The 26,279-nt window shown below is 42.0% G+C and overlaps 1 protein-coding gene and 2 pseudogenes across 1 annotated transcript in view; all 3 read right to left on the reverse strand.

Moving 5' to 3' along the window:
• Positions 1-26,279, reverse strand: part of CAGE1 (cancer antigen 1) — a 61,677-nt gene that overhangs the window by 1,785 nt on the left and 33,613 nt on the right. The window contains 4 exon segments of the mRNA XM_017879613.1: positions 1,998-2,037; positions 3,873-3,941; positions 22,699-22,769; positions 23,684-23,788. Coding sequence (XP_017735102.1) covers positions 1,998-2,037; positions 3,873-3,941; positions 22,699-22,769; positions 23,684-23,788 — 285 coding nt within the window.
• Positions 8,705-9,432, reverse strand: LOC108534316 (40S ribosomal protein S3 pseudogene; annotated as a pseudogene).
• Positions 10,672-12,378, reverse strand: LOC108534315 (probable inactive 1-aminocyclopropane-1-carboxylate synthase-like protein 2 pseudogene; annotated as a pseudogene).

Here is a 26,279-nt window from a genome sequence, read left to right on the forward strand (position 1 = left end):
TTTTTGTGTTTTTTAGTAGAGAAGGGGTTTAACCGTGTTAGACACGATGGTCTCAATCTCCTGACCTCGTGATCCGCCCGTCTCGGCCTCCCACAGTGCTGGGATTACAGGCTTGAGCCCCCGCGCCCGGCCTAAGGCACCCTCTTAATTCAACTATGAGAAAAGCTGGGTCTCAATGGCAGCATATGGAGGCATGCCCTATTGAGTACCCCCTCATCCCCAAAGCTATGTTACAAATAGGCCACGGCATTTAAGAACATATCCATGTCCTGGAACGGGACAGAGGTGGCAGCAGCTGTGTCTGCTGTTTGGGATCACGCCAGCAAGTACACTTGCATTGGTCCTGGGTCCCAAGTCTAACATTCACTCCTATTCAGTACCTTTTATGAGATCGGTCGTCGAGGATATCAAAATGAATATGAGACAATTCCTGTACTCAAAGAGTTCTAGTCAAGTCAAAGGACATGCAAGCAGAGAACTGTAATGCTGTGTCATAGGTGCTATTATGTCAAAGGGTACAGTGTGGGCACATGGGAGAAAGCAAGTCAGTTCCTTTTGGGAGACAGAGCAGGAAAGGCTTCAGAGAGGAGGCAGAGCTTGAGATGACAGGCGTTTGTGAGGTGGGAACTGATTAAGTGAGAGAAAAGGAGCTGGAGAAGAACATACCAAATAGGAGAAGCTGCATGAGCAATAAAAGGAAAGCACAGAAATAACATACCATGCATAAAGGTAGGGAGCAGAACCATGTTTATTAGAGGCTGAGAAAGGTAGTGAGGGGAGGATAGGGAGAAGTTAGTGAATGGATACAAAATTACAGCTAGATAGGAGGAATAAGTCCCAGTGTTCTATAGCACTGCAGGGTAACTAGAGTTAACAACAAGTTTTTGGATATTTTCAAATAGCTAGAAGAGAGGATTTTGAATCCTCCCAAAGCAAAGAACTGATGAATGTCTGGAGTGATAGATTTGCTAATTACACTGATTTGATCATCACACATTGTGTACGTGCATGGAAATACTACTCTGTATCGTGTGTGTGTGTGTGTGTGTGTGTGTGTATGTGTGTGTATATATATATATATATTTTTTTTTTTTTAGAAGTTGTCTCTCTTTGTCACCCAGGCTGGAGTGTGGCAGTGAGATCTTGGCTCACTGCAACTTCTGCCTCTTGGATTCAAGCTATTCTCCTGCCTCAGCTGCCCAAGTAAGTGGGATTACAGGCACACGCCACCACACCTGGCTAATTTTCTGTATTTTTAATAGAGACGAGGTTTCACCACGTTGGTCAGGCTGGTCTTGAACTCCTGAACTCGTCATCCACCTGCCTCGGCCTCCCAAAGTGCTGGGATTACAGGCGTGAGCCACCGCGCCCAGCCCGTATCCTATAAATATGTACAATTAATATGCTAACTAAAAAGAAAAGAAAAAAAATCACATGTTTAGAAAGCTGCAATCGGTTAGACATGGCTGATATGCATGATGAGAAGGAGAAAGGAGTGAATGGTAAGACTGGATAGGAGGGCCAGAGCCAGATCATAGGGAACTTTATACACTATGCTAAGGAGTTCAGATTTGATCCAGAATGTGATTGGGAACCACTGAAGGGCTTTATGCAAGGGAGGGGCATGAAAATATTTTGCTTTTGAAAGATCAAAATATGTCTACTCTATAGAGGATGGCATGAAGGGGACCAAAACTGGAGGCAGAAACAATAATTAGGAGGTGAGTGCAACAGGTCAGATGAGAAATGACAGGGGCTTGAAATGAAGCAGTAGCAGTGGGGACGGAGTAAAGGGGCCCTACAAGGTTAGAGGGAGGGGCTTCCAATTACAGCACCAGCTATGACAGGAGATGGAAGAGCCCTCGTCTGCGGACAGAAGGGAAGGCTAGGTTGCACAGTATGGAAATGTGACTTCAGGAACTCCTATTAAATCTTGTGTTATTGTCAAATTACATGGAAATGTAAGATTATTTATCATGATCATCAAGGTGACCTACCATAGTCATGGACTTTGGATGATTTTCTAAACTTTTCGATCTGCAAGAAATAGAAAGAAAATAATGTAAAAAGGAGGAAGGGGGGACTGAAATAGTGAACATGGTGAGCAAGTATGCCATTATTTAGCATATTTCCCCCTCACTTTCAAGGAGAAATCGTCATTTAAGATAGAACTATGAGATCCTCAGAGATTAAGATCCAGCTTTTTGGTATATAACATGTGGATCATTCTCACTTCATTTAAATAAAAACAATGAGGCAGGGTGCGGTGGCTCACACCTGTAATCCCAGCACTTTGGGAGGCCAAGGTGGGTGGATCACTTGAGGTCAGGAGTTCAAGACCAGCTCTGCCAACACGGTGAAACCCTGTCTCTACCAAAAATACAAAGATTACCTGGGCATGGTGGCATGTGCCTGTAACCACAGCTACTCAGGAGGCTAAGGCAGCAGAATTGCTTGAACCTGGGAGGCGGAGGCTGCAGTTAGCTAAGATCGTGCCATTGCACTGCAGCCTGGGTGACAGAGTGAGACTTCATCTCAAATAAAAAAATAAATTAAATAAAATAAAATGAGGCACACTCTCACTACATTTAACATTCCCATAGATTTACTTAAGATATGATTCTGACTGACTTGAAAACTTAAAGAATTTACTTGAAAGTCATGAAGAACTAGAGGCAAAAATAAAACATCTGAGGCTATTAAGATACTTGCTTTTATATCCTTATGTCCCACTGTTTCCACTAGTGAAGAGAACTGGCAAAAGCAATGCCATAATTTTGAGAGACTGCAGAGGTAAGCTGAAGCTTGTTTGCATGCCGAATATACCGAGATCAATTGGGCCAATCATCACAGGCTTCACAGAGGGTGGTGGCTGAAAGCTGACATAGGTCTGGAGTTTTCTAACAAATGTCCTTCTTGGCTAGAAAGGGTTTTGAGAGCTCTTCTGCCCATCTCACCCCCCCAAGTAGCTGGGATTATAGGTGACCACCACCATGCCTGGCTAATTTTTGTATTTTTAGTAGAGATGGGGTTTGGTCTCGAACTCTTGACCTCAAGTGATTCACCGGCCTCAGCCTCCCAAAGTGCTAGGATTACAGGCATGAGCCACCGTGCCCTGCGCATACTGCTATGTTCTTAATCAACCCCACAGGGTTTGTGCATACACCTTGTAGCATCAGATATTGAGCCTCTTCTAAAATAGCAGACTGTAAGGCTTAATGTTAGTGTAAGAAAGTCTGGTGATAAAATACAGAGCAGGGCAAGTAGTTTCGTTGTAGACAAAAATCTTAGCTCATAATCTTTATAGTTTCTTCCTTAGAGTGACTGTACATTCCATGAGAGCAGGGAATCTGGCTTTCCATTTCAGGTTCTACAAAAAAACATGAATCAAGCAACTACTTTATGCTAGGCAAAACATGAAGCACTTTCATATATCTTGTTTACCTTAAATTGAGATAAGAAATAGTTTTTTTTAAAAAAAAATCTATCTATCTATCTATCTATCTATCTATCTATCTATCTATCTATCTATATTTTTTTGAGGCAGAGTCCTGCTGTGTTGCCCAGGCTGGAGTGCAGTGGCACAATCTTGGCTCACTGCAACCTCCACCTCCCAGGTTCAAGCGATTCTCCTGCCTCAGCCCCCTAGTAGATGGGATTACAGGCACGTGCCACCATGCCCAGCTAATTTTTGTATTTTTAGTAGAGACGGGGTTTCGCCATGTTGGCCAGGCTGGTCTCAAACTGTTGACCTCAGGTGATCCACCGCCTTGGCCTCCCAAAGTGCTGGGATTACAGGTGTGAAGCCACCACACCCAGCTGTATTATCTATATTTTAAAGACATTAATTTAAAAAAGGGAGGGAAACTTACTTTGGTTTTCTAGCTTTTTCTCTGCGCTTTCTAATTAAATCCTCTAAATGTTTATTTCTCTTTTCCAAACTGAAAGAAGAAACAATTGAATTTTATGACTAAAACTGACTTTTCTAGACCATTATTTTGTTAGATTCACTAGAGGATTTTAGCAGATAAAAATAGGCAATCTAATTATCTATACACTATCCAACCACCTAACCATATAGAAACTTGGGATTCTTTCCTAGCAACTCAAAATTATTCTATCAGTTTTTCCCTTTATAGGTTCCAGTGGTGAAGAAGGAGACAGTAGCAAATATATAAAGTAGCATTCAGATATTCTCCCATTTGCTTACACAGTGGTTTACTCATACTGATCCTTCTATCTGAGTAAATCCAATATGATCCTGGGGGTAACATGTTAAAAACAAAACTCCTGGCTAGGCGTGGTGGTTCACACCTGTAACCCCAGCACTTTGGGAGGTTAAGGCAGGTGAATCTCTCGAGCCCAGGAGTTCATGACCAGCCTGGGCAACGTAGTGAAATTCTGTCTCTACAAAAACACAAAAACTAGCTAGGCATGGTGGCACATGCCTGTGATCCCAGCTACATGGGAGGCTGAGCTGGGAGGATTTCTTGAGCCCAGGAGGTGGAGGTTGCAGTGAGTCAAAATCATGCCACTGCACTTCAGCCCACGACAGAGCTAGACTCTGTCTCAAAAAAGAAAAAACCTAAAACCCTGAGCTAGAAACAGCTTCACATGCAAAAATATGTGACAGCATGACAGGACCGTCACAAACCTATTTTTCCATCCAGGGAGGTTGTATGAGCTTCCTGTGGCTGCTGCAACAAATCAACACAAATGTTGTGGCTTAAAACACATACATTTATTTTCTTCTGGAGGTCAGAAGTCCAAAATAAGCTTCACTGGCCTGAAATCAAGGTATTGGCAGGGATGTGCAGCCTCTAGAAGTTCGAGAGGAGAATCCTTTGCCTGGCCTCATCCAGCATCTGGAGGCTGTTCTTATTCCTGAGGGGGCTTGGCCCCACATCACACCACCTTTTCTCCCCATTTCCACTGTCAGGTTGACTCTTCATCTTCTGTCACCAAATCTCTCTCTGCCTCCCCTGTCTTATAAGTACCCTTGTGATTGCATTTAGGGCCCACTCAGATAATCCAAAATAATCTCCGCAACTCAAGATGTAATCACATCTGCAAGGCTCTTTTGCTATATAAGGTAACAGTCACAGGTTCTCATGATTAGAACTTACATATCTTTGGGCCATTCCTCAGCCTACTGTAGACGATAAATAGGCCCTGAGAGGAGATGAAATTCTACCTCAGAGGTCTAAACTCAAATGCCTATAGAAGGGTCAGGCAGGTATGTGAAATGAGCAAAGCCAGCTAAATGGTGATTCAGACAAACCAAAGCGCATACAACCCTAGGCCCTGCCTAAAAGAAGTTGCTACTTAGCTCTTGCCAAATGTTGCCATGTGAGAATGCTACAGCCATGATTAGATCTTCTTGTCTTACTTACTTTTAAATTTTTATTATTGAGAGACAGAGTCTCACCCTGTCACTCAGTCTGGAATGTGGTTGTGCAATCACAGCTCACTGCAGCCTCAAACTCCCGGGCTGAAGCAATCCTCTCATCTCAGCCTCCTGAGTTAGCTAGGACTGCAGGTGCATGCCACCACACCTGACTAATTGTTTTAATATTTTGTAGAGACAAGAGTCTCGTTATGTTGCCTAGGCTGGTCTTGAACTCCTGGCCTCAAAGTATCTTCCCACCTCAGCCTCCCAAAGTGCTGGGATTGTAGGCATGAGCCACCATGCTCAGCCTACTCTTGTTTTTAAAGAGGAGATAGAAATCTAGATTTTTACAGAATATCTTCCCCTTTCAATTTTGGCAATTAATTTAAAAAATACTTTAAACATTATATGGACAAAACACAAATGCCCCAGAATATAACTTGTAAGTTGTCATTTTGAAACCTATACTCTTTCTTTCAGAGATATCAGGCTTTTGTTTTAAAGGGATAAAGAGAAGTTGTCAAACCCAGGAACAGAAGATAATGTGAAACAACTCTGTGTAAACCAAAAGCCTGAGTCTATCATGCTTAATTATCAGAGAAATAGCATGGAATACATCTTCTGTATTTCTAGAATTGAAAAGAATGAGCCCAACTCCTGAAGGAGGGAGACACCTAAGGAAAGAAAGTGAAAAGTATTTCCAAGTGTGCAACAAGGCAACAGTGGAATAGATTGACACTGTGCTCCTGTGTGGAGAGCTGTGGGCAAATAGCTATAATCTAAGCCTACCTAAATGGAGTCCTTGGTTTATTTTGGAGGAAGTCATGTCCTCCAGAGGCCATGAGAGAACTCTGCTGAGAGCTAGGCAAGCAAAGCAGCACCACTGAATGGAGTATAATGAGTGCTTTGATTTGCATTTAATGACATGACTGTATTTCTTTCTTTTTTTTCTTTTAAGACAGAGTCTTGATCTGTCACCAAGACTGGAGTGCAGTGGCGCAATCTCAGCTCACTGCAACCTCTGCCTCCCTGGTTCAAGTGATTCTCATGCCTCAGCTTCCCAAGTAGCTGGGATTACAGGCGTGCGCCACGATGATTGACTAATTTTTGTATTTTTAGTAGACATGGGGTTTTGCCGTATTAGCCAGTCTGGTCTTGAACTCCTGGACTCAAGTGATCCTCTCACCTTGGCCTCCCAAAGTGCTGGGATTATAGGCATGAGCCACTGTTCCCAGCTGACATGAATATATTTCATGTGCTTATTTGCCATCATGTATTTTCTTGGTGGAATCTCTACTAAAATCTTTACCCATTTTTATTGGGTTATTTGTTTTCTTACGACTGAGTTTTGAGAGTTCATTACATCTGGATAGAAGTTCTTTAGTAGATACATGATTTGCAAATATGTTCTTCCAGACTATGGCTTGTCTTTTGATCTGTTAACAGTGTCTTTAGAAGAGTAGTTTTATGCTGGGTGAGGTGGCTCACACCTGTACTCCCAGCACTTTGGGAGGTTGAGGTGGGCGGATCACGAGGTCAGGAGTTCGAGACCAGCCTGGCCAACATGGTGAAACCCCATCTCTACTAAAAATACAACAACAAAAAAATTAGCCTGGTGTGGCGTGCGCATGTAGTCCCAGCTACTTGAGAGACTGAGGCAGCAAAATCACTTGAACCCGGGAGGTGAAGGTTGCAGTGAGCTGAGATTGCGTCACTGCCCTCCAGCATGGTGACAGAGTGAGACTCCGTCTCAAAAAAAAAAAAACAAAACAAAAAACAAACAAACAAAAAGAAGAGCATTTTAAAATTGTGATGAAGTCAAATTTATCAAAATTTTCTCTAATGAATCATGCTTTTAGTGACACATCTAAGAAATTGTTGCCTAACCCAAAGTCATAGCAATTTTCTGTTTTCTTCTAGATGTTTTAAGGTTTTAGCCTTTATCTTTGGGTATACTATCCATTTTGAGTTTACTTTGTATGTAGTGGAGTGTATAAATCAAAGTTAATTTTTTTGAAAATGGCAATGATTCCAGCACCATTTGTTGAGAAGGTTATCCTTTTTCCACTTTGTTGCCTTTGTATCTTTGTCAAAAATCACTTGTCCATATATGTGTGGGTCCATGTCTGCATTCCCTGGGCTGTTCCACTGATTTTTATATTTTTACACCAACGCTACACTGTTTTGATTATTGTAGCTCTGTAAAAAGTCTTAGAATCAGAGTTTCCCTCCAATTTTATCCTTCTTTATCAGAGTTCTTTTGGCTATTCTATGCCTTTTGAATTTCCATATGAGTTTAGAATCCGCTTGTTAAGTTTATTTAAAATTGGAATTGCACTGAATCAATAAATGAACTTGGGGAAAATCTTAACAAAATGGACCCATGAAAGAGCTATACCTCTCCATTTATTTAACTCTTCTTTACTTTCTCTCAATGATGTGTTGTAATTTTTAGTGTATGAGTCTTTTACATACTTTTGCCAAATTTATCCTTATGTAGTTTATATTTTTGGGGCTATCAGAAATGTTTTTTTAATTTCTGCTTGTCTGTTGCTAGTATATAAAAAGACAACTGACTTTTACATATTGATATTGGATCCTGCAACCTTGCTAATCTTAATAGTCCTGCTAACTTTTTTGTAGATTCCATCAGATTCTCTACATAGATGATCATGTGTTTGTGAATACATGCAGTTTTGCTTCATGTCCAATCTGGATGAATTTTATTTTTCTTGCCTGATTGTACTGGACAGAACCTTCCAGTACAATGTGCATGTACTGGAATGTCTTGTTCCTGATGATAAGAAAGCATTTAGTCTTTCATCATTAAGTATAATGTTAGTAGGCTTTTTGTAGGTGCTCTTTGTCCAATTGAGAAAGTTCCTTTCTTTTCCTAGGTTGTTTAGGTTTTCTCATGAAGAATGATGTTGGATTTTGTCAAACGGTTTTTCCGTCTGTCGAAATTATCATATGCTTTTTCTTTTTTAGTTTTTTAAATATGCTAATTAACATTGATGGATACAATTGTTGTTACATATAAAGCTGGCCCTTTTTTGCTATATAAGGTAACATTCACAGATTTTAGGGATTAGAATATGGATTCGCCATTTACTTTTACCTGCCGTTTTTAGCAGTATACACTGTACCCAATTTGTAGTCTTTTATTCCTCCACCCCCTTCCACCCTTTCCCCCAAGTCCCCAAAGTCCACTGTATCATTCTTTTTTTTTTTTTCTTTGTCTTTGTACAATAGTTTATTAAAGGTCTTTACAGAGCAACATCCAGACTCTAGAATACAGCTGCCAATGAGATCCTGTTACGCTGTGGGGACTGGTTGGGGCACGGCAGGTGGCTCTGGCTCCCCACTCTTCTGTTCTGAGATGGGGGTGGTGGGCAGTATCTCATCTTTGGGTTCCACGATGCTCACATGGTCAGGCAGGGGCTTCTTAGGGCCAGTTTTACCAGTTGGGTCCCAGGGCAGCATGATCTTCACCTTGATGCCCAGCACACCCTGTCTGAGCAACACATGGTGCAGAGCAGTCTCAATGTAGTAGTTAACAGGGTCTCTGCTGTGGATCATCAGGCCATCCACAAACTTCATGGATTTAGCCCTCTGTCCTCAGAGTTTCCCAGACACCACAATCTTGCAGCCTTTAGCCCCACTCTCCATGATGAACCACAACACACCATAGCAGGCCCTCTGCATGGCAAGCCCTCCTAGGGTTTATAATGCAGACACTCTGCCTGGGCAATAGCACACAGACCCCTAGCAGCCACCTTTTCAGCATAAAGCTCTACACTGCTCTCTGGAAAGCCAAACCTCTTCTGAACTACAGCAGTCAGTTCCCGAATCCCCCAGCCCTTCTCACCAAGAACATTCTGTGTTCTGGTGGTTAAAGTAATGATTTCTGTCTTGGCTGGTGTAACTCGCACCTCAACTCCAGAGTAGCCATCTTCAGCCAGCTCCTGAGTAAGAAACTCATTCAGTTCAGCTTAGAAGATGCCATCAGTGACAAACTTCTTCTTGGAAATTTGCATGGCCATCTTGCCGCCATGCTCCCCTGAAAGGAAAGGCACTGTATCATTCTTACGCCTTTGTGTCCTCATAGCTTAGCTCCCACTTATGAGTGAGAACATATGATGTTTGGTTTTCTATTCCTGGGCTACGTCACTTAGAATAACGGTCTCCAATTCCATCTAGGTTGCTGCAAACGCCATTATTTCATTCCTTTTTATGGCTGAATAGTATTTCGTGGTGTATATATACCACAATTTCTTTATCCACTCATTGATTGATGGGCATCTGGGCTGGTTCCATATTTTTGTAATTTCAAATTGTGCTGCTATAAACATGCATGTGTAAGAAGCTTTTTTGAATAATGACTTCTTGTCCTCTGGGTAGATACCCAGTAGTAGGATTGCTGGATCAAATGGTAGTTCTACTTTTAGTTCTTTAAAGACTCTCCACACTGTTTTCCATAGTGGTTATACTAGTTTACAATTCCACCAGCAGTGTAGAAGTGTTCCCTTTTCACCGCATCCTTGACAACATCTGTTATTTTTTTATTTTTTGATTATGGCCATTCTTGCAGGAGTAAGATGGTATCACATTGTGGTTTTGATTTGCATTTCCCTGATCATTAGTGATGTTGAGCATTTTTTCATATGTTTGTTGGCCATTTCCATATCTTCTTTTGAGAATTGTCTATTCATGTGCTTAGCCCACTTTTTGATGCGATTTTTCTTTCTTGTTAATTTGTTTGAGTTCCTTGTAGATTCTGTATATTAGTCCTTTGTCAGATGTACAGAGTGTGAAGATTTTCTCCCACTCTGTGGGTTGTCTGTTTACTTTGCTGATTATTTCTTTTGCTGTGCAGAAACTTTTTAGTTTAATTAAGTTCCGCCTATTTATCAGTTTTTTAAAGAGAATATAGAATTTATTCGATATTGAATATAAAAATAAACCATCTAAATAGGGGCCCAGGGAGCTTCCTTTATTTCTCTAGGTGCCTCCAGGCCTTCCCACCCCAACCCCAATAAAAACATTTTGCATATATAATGGCTAGCAAAGACTAAAAAGATGCAAAACTTCCAAAGACAGCAGGCACTCAGCTTAAGGAGGGTGATGATGACTGGGTCAGATGAGATCTTCCTGCAGGAGCCCACCATTTTCTTAGTCACAGCACTGACGAAAATACACCCCAGCCTTCTGGACCAGAGGCTGACATTAGGGAGTCCCTGAGCAAGTGATGGGCTGGAGCTGCTCATTGGGAGGCAGACGGTCTACTCCCTCAATGCATCCTCCAACTGCTTCACTCTCAAAGCCTGGTTCTGTTCCTGCAGCACACCACATAACTGATGCATGGCCATTTTTAGCCGGGGGAGCTCATCTGCAAAGATGAGGTGGAACCGGCCTGGCTCCTTATACATGCAGGCTTTCCCACGGGATAACAGCTTGTTGTCCAGGAAGCAGCAAGAGGAGCTGTTCCTCTTCAAATGTATAGGGATCCATGTACTTTTTCAAGTTGATCCAGACACAGAGGCCAGAGCTGCAGTTGTAAAAGGGGATCTCCAATGCCTTCAGTTTGGCAGTGATGTACTTGTGAGCTTCCCAGAGCCAGTAGTTATTGGTGGGCGGGTACGCTCTGTCAATCCATTCTGTGTTCTGGAGCAGCTGACACAGCTTGTGCCGGGCAATGCCAGAGATACTGCGGAGGTAGCCAAAGGTGCTCACAGCAGAAGCCATGTCCTTGTTGTGGGTGTAAACAGAGCACCAAAGCGGAAGGCAGAAATGCTAAAATTCTTCCTGGTGTCCCAGATCACATGGGTCCTGTTGTGATCAGGCAAACTTTTCATGCTCAGGACACTGTGGAATGTGATGGATTCATCAAAAACACAGACAGCATGTAAATCTCATCTATGATCACATGTAGGTTATACCTCTTGGCAAAATCCAGGTATTCCATCGCAAGTCTGAGGAGTAGATGTCACCCAGAGGATTCTGAGGATTGATTAGCACAAGGCCTTGGACGTTTTTCCCCTCAAGCCTAGCTTCAAGGAGGGCTTCCTCTAACTTGTCCACAGTGAGGTGAAAAGGATGGGTGTTTGTAACAGTGATATCACTCTCCAGGTGGACAGGACTCAACTCAACCTTCATGTACAGACAGAAGCTAAAGTCAAAGCCACTATCGAAGGGAGCAGGGACCAGGAAGGCCTCGCCTGGATTACACAGAACCATGGCCAGTGCAGAGAAGACAGAGCAGCAGCCATTTAGAACAACCACATTTTCTGGATCACGTCAGGCAGGTGCCTTGCACTAGTAGGTCAGGAACTGGGCCACTTCTTCTTGCAGGAATGGGTGCCCTCTCCAATCAGGGTACTGCAGCAAGATGTCCTCAATGCAGTTCATGTTACTTTCTTGCAATCTTTCAATCATCAGATCAATGCAGAGCTTGTTCTCACTGGTGCCAAGGTTAACGAAGCCTAAGGTGTTCTTGTCTTTATGATATTTGTCTTTATGATAGGCACTGTAGTCCTGGAAGCTCGACTGATAGAAGACAGAGATATCAATCCCACAGTTGGACAGGTCACGGCTGATGAAGGCAGCTTCACAACCACTCAGTTGAGGAACTAGATCAGGCTGCCCGGGCAATTGGGCCCCCTGCCCATATCTGACATCACCCCTAGAATCCTGGGAAGGAAAAGGCACTTGGAGCTCCAGGCCACTCGTGACCCCAGACTATAGGAGCTGGATCACCTGGCACATTAAGCGACCCAGAAGGGCTTCCTGCTCACAGATGGCCTGAGCGCGCCTCTGTTCTTCCAGTGGCAGGCCCTGCCTGCTCGTCAGCTGTACTCGAAGTACTCCCTCATGGTCTGCCGCAAGTGCAGCATCATCTCCAACAGCTGGGTATAGATGCTCTGGTCTCTGAGGACCTGGCCTCTCGTCTGGCCAGAGGGCACAGGAAGGGTGTCTGACTGATGACTCATACTCCGGGTATCTGTAGTGGCCCCTGAAGACTGGCTGGCACCTCTGTCTCTGTTTTCACTTATCTTATCTCCAGCCTAAAGCCTGACTGAGGAAACTGTCCGTGATTGTCAGTGCTCAGGGACCTGCTCTGTCGTCCTTCTCCTCATTGAATGTATTGATCATTGTTTTTGTTGCATTTGCTTTTGGGTTCTTGGTCATGAAGTCTTTGCCTAAGCCAAAGTCTAGAAGGGTTTTTCCGATGCTATCTTCTAGAATTTTTATGGTTTCAGGTCTTAGATGTAAGTCCTTGATCCATCTTGAGTTGATTTTTGTATAAGGTGAGAGATGAGGATCTAGTTTCATTCTTCTAAATGTGGCGTGACAATTATCCTAGCACCATTTGTTGAATAGGGTGTCCTTTCCCCACTTTATGTTTTTGTTTGCTTTGTTGAAGATCAGTTGGCTGTATTTATGTCAACCCTTTTTTCATGAAAAAAGAAGTCTGGTCAACACAGTGAAACCCCGTCTCTACTAAAAATACAAAAAAATTAGCTGGGCGTGGTGGTGGGTGCCTGTATTCCCAGTTACTTGGGAGGCTGAGGCAGGAGAATCACTTGAACCCAGGAGGCGGAGGTTGCAGTGAGCTGAAATGGCACCACTGCACTCCAGCCCAGGCAATAGTGTGAGACTCCATTTCAAAAAAAAAAAAAGAAAAAAAAGTCAAAGAAACACAACGGGATTGTGACTACAAATAAGGGCAGTACTAATATTTTTACTATATACTGAAATGCAGCTTTTTGTGGGGTTTACAAGTTTTAGGTGTAAACAAATGTTCATCTTATTCTCTGTGATCAAGGTATAAAATCGCATGCATTTTTAAAATAATGCTCAATCCAATCAAACTTTTTGATCATCCTGTACTCAAACCATCATGAAACTTGGAAAGAAGAATTGTGGATTTACACTGAAATGTTCTGTGATTTTTGATATGGTTTTGCTTAGAAAAGCATTTACAGTGGCTTCCTGTGGGTAGAAATCACAGTTGCTGTGACAGGGCAGCGAGCTGTCATTCATGAATTCAGTGTTGTCTGTAGGAGATATGGCACTGGAAGTATTCTTCTAGGACTCTGTTGGCATTCTGTGGATGGTGAGTAGTAAATAAGTTAATGCAGAAGACTTTGATGAGTGACTTCAAAAACTACAGATTATGATCAGGGATCACATGATGGGTAGGAATGGAATAGAAGATCACCTTGAATAACAAGGTAGCAGGGCTTGATAAAATGGGAAGCCACTGGGAGATTTTTATGAGAGGTTCCACCTCTCACCTGGTTGTGATGGGGACTAAGGTAGATAGAACGAGTCTCACATTTTGTAGGAAGGTGTTCCAGAACCAGGGATGTTTGGAGTAGGGACTTCTACACCTGAAACAGACAGATCTGGACAAAAGTGTTAGAGAGAAAGTGGTATTCGGGAAGGAGAGATGCATGGCTACTCAAATCTCTAGCATTGTGGAAAAGCTATCAATTCAGACTCAGAGGACAGTGAATGTATCTCCAAGGAAATGGCACTTCAGCAGATGTGAAGATAGTACAAGATAATGGGGGTGAAGACAGCCTGAGCATTCCAGGTAGAACTGTTATGCCCAGACTGTTTGTTCCCCGAAGAAGACCACCAGAGTCCAGAGTCAAAGCCAAGCGGCAAGGATCTTTAATACAAGTTCGAACTTGGTCCCTCCGTTCTACAACATACAAGAGGGCCCCGAATGATGCATGTGGCCGCTTTTTATAGCCCGATGCATACCAGGATATGTAAGGTTAACAGAGGTTACAAAGGAATTCTTTGGTCACAGTATCACAATTGGCAATTGGCTAATATTCTAAGTTATACAATTAAACAGTTTTCTATTTGTTCCCGTCACGCGCATTTTAATAAAACTACAACGGTTGTGGACCTTAATCAGGGGCTCTCTAGGTGGTGTTTCTAGATGTTTGGGGGGATGTGTTATGTTTGTGTTGGGCTCAGGAAGTTTGAAAATAGAGGATTGTGTTTGTACTGGGCCCAGGACTAAGATATTGATGGCCAGACACCGGTAATTAGAGCAGGAAGAGACTTTCACAACGTTTGTCCTTACACGTCTGGAGTCTATAGAAACCTAATCGGTTAGTCTGGGTCGGTCTTTAACTGGCTCAGGGCGCCGCCCGGGCCTGTAGGCGCGCCGTGCCTGTTTGCCTTGGCTTCATTTCGCCTTTAATTTTTTTTTCATTTGATCTCTTTCAGAACAACATGCTAAAACTTGGAGCCAAAGGGAATATGGTACATTTGAAAAAGTATAATATCTCTAGTGTGGCAAAAGCAAGTCAGGGAATGGTAAGATGAGATCAGAGAAGCAGGGAGGAGCTTGATCAGGGAGAGGCCTGTAGGCCATGGTAAGGATTTTTGCTTTTACCTAAGGTGATGGAAAACCACTAAAGTTTTTTAAGATACAAAATGGCATACTCATATTTCTATTTCAGAAAGATCACTCTGGTTGCATATACAGAGTGGACTTCGCCAAGTAGTTTTCTTTTAGTCTTTTAGAAAAATAAAATGTCACCAATAGCTTTTGTAGTAAATAGCTGTTTCTAAAGTCCAAGGCCTATGCATTGAAAAATTACAGTATAACCTTTGAATGCATTTGAAGAACAATACCTCAAACTCTATTAAATTTTAGCAGAATCAATAGACTAGCACCAATTTAAAAGAACATTGTTCTGATGATGTGTGTATTTGATAATTTTTTTTTAAATTTTAGATGCATCTATAAAGTGAGGGCAAGTTTATCAAGAAAGTAAAGGAATAAAAGAATGACTACTCCACAGGCAGAACAGCCTGATAATTTTTGAAGCCGTGAATACCTTTTAATGAGACTAAAGCTAATTCACTATAATTAAACAAAAATACTGTTCTTCATGGATATAACAGACTAGATTTGATTTTTTAAAAAATAAATCAGGGGCCGGGCACGGTGGCTCAAGCCTGTAATCCCAGCACTTTGGGAGGCCAAGGCGGGCGGAGCACGAGGTCAGGAGATCGAGACCATCCTGGCGAACACAGTGAAACCCCGTCTCTACTAAAAATACAAAAAAATTAGCCGGACGAGGTGGCGGGCACCTGTAGTCCCAGCTACTGGGGAGGCTGAGGCAGGAGAATGGCGTGAGCTTGCAGTGAGCTGAGATTGCGCCACTGTACTCCAGTCTGGGTGACAGAGCAAGACTCCGTCTCAAAAAATAAATAAATAAATAAAAATAAATAAATAAATAAAATAAATCAGGGCCAGGTACAGTGGTTCATGCCTATAATTCCAGCACTTTGGGATGCCAAGGTGGTAGGATTGATTGAGTCCAGGAGTTCAAGACCAGCCTGGGCAACATAGCGAGACCCCGTTTCTAAAATAAATAAATAAATTTTTTAAAAAGTCAGGCATGGTGGTGCATGCCTGTAGTCCCAGCTACTTGGGAGGCTGAGGTGGGAGGATCGTTTGTGCTCAGGAGCTGGTGATTGCAGTGAGCCAAGACTGCACCACTGCACTCCAGCCTGGATGACAGAGTCAGACATTGTCTCAAAAAACAAAAAAGTTGGCTGAGCACGGTGGCTCACACCTGTAATCCCCCGTACTTTAGGAGGCTGAGGTGAATGGATCACTGGAGGGAGGTGAATGGATCACTTGAGGCTAGGAGTTAGAGACCAGCCTGGCCAACATTGCAAAACCCTGTCTCTACTAAAAAAAAAAAAAAAAAAAAAAAAAAGGCCGGGCACCGTGGCTCAAGCCTATAATCCCAGCACTTTGGGAGGCCGAGACAGGTGGATCACGAGGTCAGGAGATCGAGACCATTGTGGTTAACACGGCGAAACCCCGTCTCTACTAAAAAATACAAAATACTAGCCGGGTGAGGTGGTGGGCGCCTGTAGTCCCAGCTACTCAGGAGGCTGAGGCAGGAGAATGGCGTAAACCCGGGAGGTGGAGCTTGCAGTGAGCTGAGATCCAGCCACTGCACTCCAGCCTGGGCGACAGAGCGAGACTCCATCTCAAAAAAAAAAAAAAAGAAAAGAAAGAAAAAGAAAAAGAAAAAAAAGCCAGGTGTGGTAGTGCACACCTGTGGTCCCAGCTATTTAGGAGGCTGAGGCAGGAGAATCACTTGAGCCTGGGAGGCAGACATTGTGCTATGACTCCAGCCGGGATTGTGCCACTGCAGTCCAGCCTGGGCAAGACAGCAAGACTCTGTCTCAAAAAAAGAAAGAAAAGAAAAGAAAAGAAAAGAAAAGAAGAAAAAGAAAGAAAGAAAGAAAGAAAGAAAGAAAGAAAGAAAGAAAGAAAGAAAAAGAAAATTCTAATAAGCAGTCACAGTTGACAATGCTTATGATAAAGCCTAAACTCAGATTTTGACCTCTTCTTCAACACAAATTGGGTCAACCACTCAACTGAAATATACATCCAATTTTTTTTTTCTTTGCACCCAAGCCCCGCAGAACATTTAAATTTTTTAATTTAAAAATAACTGGGACAATCATAATGGCAGATGGGAGGCAAGACAAGATTGCAGCTTTGACTGGGTCGGACAGAGCAGTGTGTGGAGGCTCGCATCATGAATTTTAGCTCAAGAATGACTGCAAGAACGAATCAGGAATCCTGAGAGGACCAACGGGCCCTCTGAAGGAAGCAGACTGCTCCTGCAGGAGCCGGGAGACGCCCCAAATACTGTGAGTGCCCGAACTGCGGAGCTGGGAAAGGGAGAGCCTCTGCTCCGGAACACACACTCGCACTGAAGAAAATGAAGGTCTAGTTTGCGAGAGAAGTTTCCGACCTTACCTGGAACTGAGTCAATCTAGAGAGCCAAGCGAAATCCAGGGGTAGAGGAAGCAGTGGGAAAGGCCCTGGGAGTTCACTGGGTCCCCAAGCAGGCCATTCCTGCCTGGCCCCACAGGCACCCTTTAGGAGGGCAGCCAGAGGCGGGGGGTGGGGGGGAAATGCCACAGGGAGAAGGAAGTCTCCAGCTGAACTTTGTAACAATTTGAATTGAGCAAGGAGCCTCCTGGCCAGAACATGGGAGAGGGTGGGAATCTGGCTTGCAGACTCCACAGGAGGGAAAAGAACCAAAGCCCTGTTCTTTCCCAGCTGGGAGATGGGTACCCTGGGGAAGTTCTCAAGCCCTGCTCACCCACTGCCTGGAAACAGACTTGGGACTGTTAGAGGGGCCATGGTGAGAGTGAGACATGCCCTTTGGATTGATTGTGTGGGAGTTGGGTGAGGCCTGTGACTGCAGGCTTTCCCCCACTTCCCTAACAATTTGCATGACTCAGCAGAGTCAGCCATCATCCTCCTAGGTACACAACTCCAGTGACCTAGGAATCTCACCCCCATCCCCCACAGCAGCTGCAGCAAGACCTGCCCAAGGAGAGTCTGAGCTCAGACATACCTAGCCCTGCCCCTACCTGATGGGCTTTCCCTATCCACCCCTGGTAGCTGAAGACAAAGGGCATATATTCTTGGGAGTTCTAGGGCCCTGCCCACCACCGGTTCCTCTCCATACTACCACAGCTGATGCTTTCTGGAAAGTGCCACCTCCCCGCAGGAGGCCAACCAGCACAAAAATAAAACATTAAACCACCCAAGCTAAGAACCATCACAGAGTCCATTTCACCCCCTGCCATGTCCACCGGAACAGGTGCTGATATCCACAGCTGATATCCACAGATGGTTCACATCACAGGACTCTGTGCAGACAACCCCCAGTACCAGCCCAGAGCCAGGTAGACGTGCTGGGTGGCTAGACCCCAAAGAGAGATAACAATCACTGCAGCTAGGCCCACAAGAAGCCACATCCACAGGGAAATGGGGAGAGTACTACATTAAGGGAGGAGACCACCCCTCATATTGTCTTATGCCCAATTTCCGCCTCCAAAGAAAGAAGAAGTGAAAACTAAAAGGAAGAAATGAAATGCACAAGCAGACAGCCTGGCACCACACCTTGGACCTGATAGTTAAAGATTGACCCCTGACCTAATTGGTTATTTGCATAAAAAAGCACTGTGAAGATCCCTGTCCTATTCTGTTTGTTCTAATTACCAGTGTATGCAACCCCCAGTCACATACTCCCTGCTTGCTCAATTGATCACGACCCTCTCACGTGGACCCCCTTAGAGTTGTGAGCCCATAAAAGGGACAGGAATTGCTCAATTGGGGAACTCGGCTCTTGCGACAGGAGTCTTGCTGATTCGAGTAAACCCCTTCCTCCTTCTTTTTTTCCCCCCTTCCTTCTTTAACTCGTTGTCCGAGGGGTTTTGCCTGCGGCTCTTCCTGCTATAACATCAAGGGAACACCCCATGGGACAAAAGAATCTGAACAACAGCCTTCAGCCCTAGGCCTTCCCTCTGACAGGGCCTACCCAAATGAAAAGGAACCAGAAAACCAACTCCGGTAATATGACAAAACAAGGCTCTTTAACATGCCCCAAAATCACACTAGCTCACCAGCAATGGATCCAAACCAAGAAGAAATCCCTGATTTGCCTGAAAAAGAATTCAGGAGGTTAGTTATTAAGCTAATCAGGGAAGCACCAGAGAAAAGGTGAAGCCCAATTCAAGGAAATCCAACAAATGATACAAGAAGGGAAGGGAGAAATATTCAAGGAAATAGATAGCATAAAGCAAAAAATAAAAACTTCAGGAAACATTGAACACACTTATAGAAATGCAGAACGCTCTGGAAATCTCAGCAATGGAAATGAACAAGTAGAAGAAAGAAATTCAGAGCTAGAAGACAAGGTCTTTGAATGAACACAGTCCAACAAAGACAAAGAAAAAAATCATAAGAAAATATGAACAAAGCCTCCAAGAAGTCTGGGATTATGTTAAATGACCAAATCTAAGAATAATTGGTGTTCCTGAGGAAGAAGATAAATCTGAAAGTATGGAAAACATATTTAGGGAATAATCGAGGAAGACTTCCCCCACCTTGCTATAGTCTTAAACATCCACATACAAGAAGCACAAAGAACACCTGGGAAATTCATCACAAAAAGATCATTGCCTAGGCACACTGTCATCAGGTTATCTAAAGTTAAGATGAAGGAAAGAATCTTAAAAGCCGTGAGACAAAAGCACCAGGTAGCCTATAAAGGAAACCTATCAGATTAATAGCAGATTTCTCAGCAGAAAACCTACAAGCTAGAAGGGATGGAGTATCTTCAGCCTCCCCAAACCAAACAATCATCAGCTAGGAATTTTGTATGTAATGAAACTAAGCATCACATATGAAGGAAAGATACAGTCTTTTTCAGACAAACAAATGCTGAGAGAATTCCCCATTACCAAGCCACCACTGCAAGAACTGCTAAAAGGAGCTCTAAATCTTGAAACAAATCCTGGAAACACATCAAAACAGAACTTCTTTAAAGCATAAATCACACAGGACCTATAAAACAAAAATACAATTTAAAAAACAAAAACAAAAAATAAAAAAACCAAGGTACACAGGCAACAAATAGCATGATGAAAGCAATGGTACCCCACATGTTAATACTAACATTGAATATAAATGGCCTAAACACTCCACTTAAAAGATACAGAACCACAGAACGGATAAGAACTCACTGTCCAGGTGCAGTGACTCATGCCTGTAATCCCAGCACTTTGGGAGACCAAGGTGGGTGGACCACCTGAGGTCAGGAGTTTGAGACCAGCCTGGCCAACATGGTAAAACTCCATCTTTACTAAAATACAGAATTAGCCAGGTGTGGTGGTGCACGCCTGTAACCCAGCTACTTGGGAGGCTGAGGCAGAAGATACACTCGAGCCCGGGGGCCGAGGTTGCAGTGAACCAAGATCGCACCATTGTACTCCAGCCTGGGTGACAAGAGTAAAACTCTTGTCTCAAAAAAAAAAAAAGAAAAAGAAAAAAAAGAACTCACCAACCAACTGTCTGCTGCCCTCAGGATACTCACCTAACACATAAGGACTCACATAAACTTAAAGTAAAGGGTGGAAAAAAGGCATTTATGCAAATTGGACCCAAATGTGAGCAGGGGATAGCATATTTCGTTTAATCAGACAAAACAGCTTTAAGCCAACAGCAGTTAAAGAGACAAAGGAGGGACATTATATAATTTGGTAAAAAGCCTTGTCCAACGGACAATTCACATCCTAAGACATTATGCCACCTTACCTGCGAGCTCCAATTTATAAACAATTTATAATAGGCCTAGAATGAGGATAGACAGTAACAATAATAGTGGGGGACTTTCAATACTCCTGACAAGCATAGCAGGTCTCAGGACAGAAAGGTCAACAAGAAAATGATTTTAACTATACCTTGGGACAAATGGACCTTAGCAGATACATACAGAACATTTCATCCACATTGCAGATCACATTTCACACATGGAATTTTCTCCAAAATAGACCATATCATAGGCCATAAAATGAGCCTCAATAAATTTAAGAAAATTGAAATTATATCAAGCACTCTCTCAGACCACAATGGAATAAAACTGGAAATCAACTCCAAAAGGAACCTTCAAAATCATGCAAATACATGTAAATTAAATAACCTGCTCCTGAATGAGCATTGGGTCAAAAACAAAATCAAGAAGAAAATTTAAAAATCCTTTGAACTGAACTACAATAATGACAGAACCTATCAAAACCTCTGGCATACAGCAACAGCGGCAATAAGAGGAAAGTTTATAGCCCTAAGCACCTACATCAAAAAGACGGGAAGAGTACAAACTGACAGTCTAAGGTCATACCTCAAGGAAGTAGAGAAATAAGAACAAACTAAACTCAAATGTAGCAGAAGAAAGGAAATAACCAAGACCAGAGAACTAAATTAAATGGAAACAAAAAATACAATACAAAGATAAATGAAACAAAAAGCTGGTTCTTTGAAAAGATAAATAAAATTGATAGACCATTAGCAAGACTAACCAAGAAGAGAGAAAATCCAAATAAGCTCATTAAGAAATGAAACAGGAGATATTACAACTGACACCACTGAAATATAAAAGATCATTCAATGCTACTATGAACACCTTTACACACATAAATTAGAAAACCTACAAGAGATGGATAAATTCCTGGAAAAATACAACCTTCCTAGCTTAAATCATGAAGAATTAGATACCCTGAACAGACCAAAAACAAGCAGCAAGACTGAAATGGTAATTAAACAATTACCTACAAAAAAAGTCCAGGACCAGATGGATTCATAGTAAAATTCTACCAGACATTCAAAGAAGAATTGGTACCAATCCTTTTGACGCTATTCCACAAGATAAAGAGAAAACCCTCCGTAATTCTTTCTATGAAGCCCGTATCACCCTAATACCAAAACCACGAAGGAACATAATCAAAAAAGAAAAACACAGACTGATATCCCTGATGAACACAGACGCTAAACTCCTTAACAAAATACTAGCTAACTGAGTCCAACAACATATCAAAAAGATAATCCACTATGATCAAGTGGGTTTCACACCAGGGATGCAGGTGTGGTTTCATATATGCAAGTCAATAAATGTGATACATTACATAAAAAGGATTTAAAACAAAAATCATGTGATCATCTCAATAGATGCAGAAAAAGCATTTGACAAAATCCAGCATCCTTTATGATTAAAGCTCTCAGCAAAATTGGCATACAAGGGACATACCTCAATGTAATAAAAGCCATCTATGACGAACCCACAGCCAACGTAATACTGAATGCGGAAAAGTTGAAAGCATTCCCTCTGAGAACTGGACCAAGACAAGGATGCCCACTCTCACCACTCCTCTTCAACATAGTACTGGAAGTCCTAGCCAGAGCAGTCAGACGAGAGAAAGAAATAAAGGGCATCCAAATTGGCAAAGAGGAAGTCAAACTGTCACTATTTGCTGATGATATGATCATTTATCTTGAAAACCCTAATGACTCCTCCAGAAAGCTCCTAGAACTGACAAAAGAATTCAGCAGGCCTGCCGGGCGCAGTGGCTCACGCCTGTAATCCCAGCACTTTGAGAGGCCGAGGCGGGTGGATCACAAGATCAGGAGATCGAGACCATCCTGGTTAACAAGGTGAAACCCTGTCTCTACTAAAACAATACAAAAAATTAGCCAGGCATGGTGGCGGGCACCTGTAGTCCCAGCTACTCAGGAGGCTGAGGCAGGAGAATGGTGTGAACCCAGGAGGCAAAGAATGAACTTAATTCATAAAACTGCACATTTTTCCTCTTTCTAGCAGTCTGAAAAAAAGAATTTAGAATCCAAAGACTAAGGTATTAGTAAATATTCACAAAATTAAGGATCCGTTTTTTCAACTTACTGTGCAATCTGGGAGTGGGATACTGAGAGCCTTTGGTCAGCACATTCAATGATTTCTTCATATGATGTAACCTTGAAAAAAATAAGCTAAACCAATTATTTTCATTCTAGAATTTTATTTTTTTCCTTTTTTATTACTACAAATTGAAATTTAATTATTTGACTATTAATGAAACTTTCACAATAGGCAAAACAGATTCCTTACATTTTGAAATCAGGAATATGAAAAAAAAAAAGAATTATAACATGCCCATTCATCATGAAGAAAACGTGAAGTGCCAAAAAATGGACAACAGTAGTGAGTCAACTATAATCCAGTTGTCTTCCAAATAAGCACTATATGCATCAACTAAGGGTTGTAGTTCATTTGGTTAAAGTTAATGCAGTTTTAATAAGGTAAACTAGAACACTAAGTTGGAAAGATTAAGAATTATCCTGAAAGTGAAGTAGCAATATTAAGATTTTAAATTGCCAACAGCAGAATAGAGAGACGCACACAACAATCTTTTATAGCTTTCGGCTAAAAGGATAATGAGGGTGTTGTATAATGTCATTATGAAGTAAAAGGGATTAATATAAATGTGCTACATCATCCCACAGACCCTTTTTAGCTCTAAAATTCTATTAATATTTGGCATAGTTTTTAAAAGGCACAAATATTTCTGTAAGACAATTTGTACCAGGCCAGGAGCAGTGTCTCAGGTCTGCAATCCCAGGACTTTGGGAGGCCGAGGCAGAAGGATTGCTTGAGACCAGGAGGTTGAGAACAGCCTATGCAACATAGTGAGGCCACATCGCCACAAAAAAATTTTAAAAATTAGCCAGGAGTGGTGGCACATGCCTATAATCCCAGCTACTAAACAGACTGAGGTAGGAGGCTTGCTTGAGCCCAGGGGGTTGAGGCTGTAGTTAGCACTGCACTGTACTTTAGCCTGGGTGACAGAGTGAGATCTTATCTCAAAAAACAAAGGAAAAAAAATGTGTACCTTCTTTATTAAGTTGTCTAAATGTCTTTGATACTTGTCATTTTCTTCAATGAGTCTGTTGCAGTGGCTTTCTTTTGACTCTAGGAGATGTCCCAATTTTGTGATCTATGGAGAAACATCAGTAAAAACACTAACCTGGAACCTGCCATGAAAGCTATATATTGATGCCAAGAACAAACAAGAAAAGTGAGCAATACTTTATTCCAATATTCTTCTAAACCATAGGTGAAGCATGAGAGGCTATGAACCAGATAATGGTTAGACTGCACTTAGAACAGATAAACAAAAATTATAATAGTGTTTTACCTTTTCTCTTTATACTATAAAACAGCATTGCAAACAACTGAATACCTATTGGTACACACAAATATTTATCAGCCCCTTATCATCTTTCCTTATACAGCCAATGCATAGGCATATTTGACTCTACATGAAGTAAAGCACTGATGTTTTCAGGTTTGAGAAATACTGTCCCTTGCATAAATGACTGCAAGTTTTTAAAAAGGTTCAGCTTAATGTATTCCATTTTCTGACCTATGGTCCAATTTTATTTGCAAGAAAGCCATTAAAAATGAAAAATTATGTGACATCTAAAATTAATGATCAGGAAATGGTATTCACAAGTTTCCCTAGCAGTTACCTTAATTTTCAAAGCAGTTATAGAAGAAAAACATAAACATGAAATAACAATGTTAGATGACTTTTAATCATCTAATTTTTTATTTTATTTATTTATTCATTTGAGATGGAGTCTCGCTCTGTTGCCAAGGCTGGAGTACAGTGGTGCTATCTCAGCTCACTGCAACCTCTACCTCCCAGCAATTCTCCTGCCTCCTGAGTAGACAGGATTACAGGTGTGCGCCACCATGCCCAGCTATTTTTTATATTTTTAGTAGAGATGGGGTTTCACCATGTTCAGGCTGGTCTTGAACTCCTGAGCTCAGGTGATCCACCCCCCTCGGCCTCCCAAAGTGCTGAGATTACAGGCGTGAGCCACCACGCCAGGCCTAATGTTTTAAATATACTTACGTGTCTGTAGTGAAGAACGCTAGAAGAATCAATAACAGAGCAAATTTGCAGCAGAAACAGTAACTTACTTTCTCTTATATGAATAAATTAATGAGGACAATATCAAATCAGTGGTCCCACTTCTCTAACAACATACATTATTTAAGGTACTTAATCCAGTTATTATTACTTCAATTTAACAGTTGGAACCAAAGTGAAGATAATTTAAAAGATTTTTGAAGTAGAAAATGCTAGAATCCATATTTCTCAGCTATTAATGTTAGGTTCTTTTCATTGCATCTCCTCACTACGTCCTGGAGGGGGTGTTCCACTCTGCTTTCATGACACTTGACTGAAGCAATGTGGAATTCCTTCTCAGTTTCTGTTTTTCATTATAGATTTCATGGCACACTTTGAATTATTTAATAGCTTTCAAGATCAAAATAACAACCCTTTTAAGTCTGCAGATTGATTTTTTAAAAATTTGTTAACCTCAGATTAAAGAAAGAATAGCAAAAGCTTCCTTAGAGAATAATATTTATTTTAGAGATAAAGGAATTGCTCTGCAGAAGCCAGGTTTTTAGAGTATCATGAAAAGAAATACAACATTGTAAGTTTCTGCTAAAGTACAAATTTTAACTGCTTTAAGGGTGTAAGTGACATATGATTAATAACACATATTTAAAGTGTACGGTTTTGTTGTTGTTGTTGTTGTTGTTGTTGTTGTTTGTTTTTGTTTTTAAGATGGAGTATCGCTTTGTCACCCAGGCTGGAGTGCAGTGGCACAATCTCTGCTCACTGCAACCTCTGCCTCCAGGCTTCAAGTGATTCTCCTGCCTCAGCCTCCCTAGTAGCAGGGACTACAGGTGCATGCCACCACACCTGGCTAATTTTCGTATTTTCAGTAGAGGCAGGGTTTCACCATGTTGGCCAGGCTGCGGTTAGGTAAGTTTTGATATATATGTATCAAATATGCTTCCAAAACCATCACCGTCATCAAGATAATGAGCCTACCCATCACCCTCCACAACCGAAGTTTCCTCTTGCCACTCAGCAACCCCTCCCTCCTGCCCATCGGCCTTCCTTGACGCCCACACACTCTGCCAGTCCCAGGCAACCACTGATCCGCTTTCTGTCATCATAGATTACTTTATATATTCTAGAATGTTATATAATGGAACCAAACAGTATTTCCTCTTTTTTGGTCTAGTTCTTTTCACTTGGTATAATTATTTTGAGGTTCTTCTACGTTGCACGTGTTTCAGTAGTTCATCCCTTTTTTATGACTGAGTAGTATTTTCACTGAATGAATATATACAATGGATTTACCCATTTACCTGTAGACAGACATTTGGGTTGCTTTCTGATTTCAGCTGTTTATTATAAATAAAGCTACAAAGACCTCATACATATTTGTATGAACATAAGCTTTCATTTGTCTTGGGTAAATATCTAGGAGTAGGCCAGGCACAGTGTCTCATGCCTATAATCCTAGTGCTTTGGGAGACAGAGGTGAGAGGATTGCTTGAGCTCAGGAGTTTGAGGCTGGCCTAGGCAACAAAGCAAGACTCCAGCTCTACAAAAAAAA

Source organism: Rhinopithecus bieti, unplaced genomic scaffold (assembly GCF_001698545.2).
Source record: "Rhinopithecus bieti isolate Rb0 unplaced genomic scaffold, ASM169854v2 scaffold_10612, whole genome shotgun sequence".
In the NCBI taxonomy this organism is placed as follows: domain Eukaryota; kingdom Metazoa; phylum Chordata; class Mammalia; order Primates; family Cercopithecidae; genus Rhinopithecus; species Rhinopithecus bieti.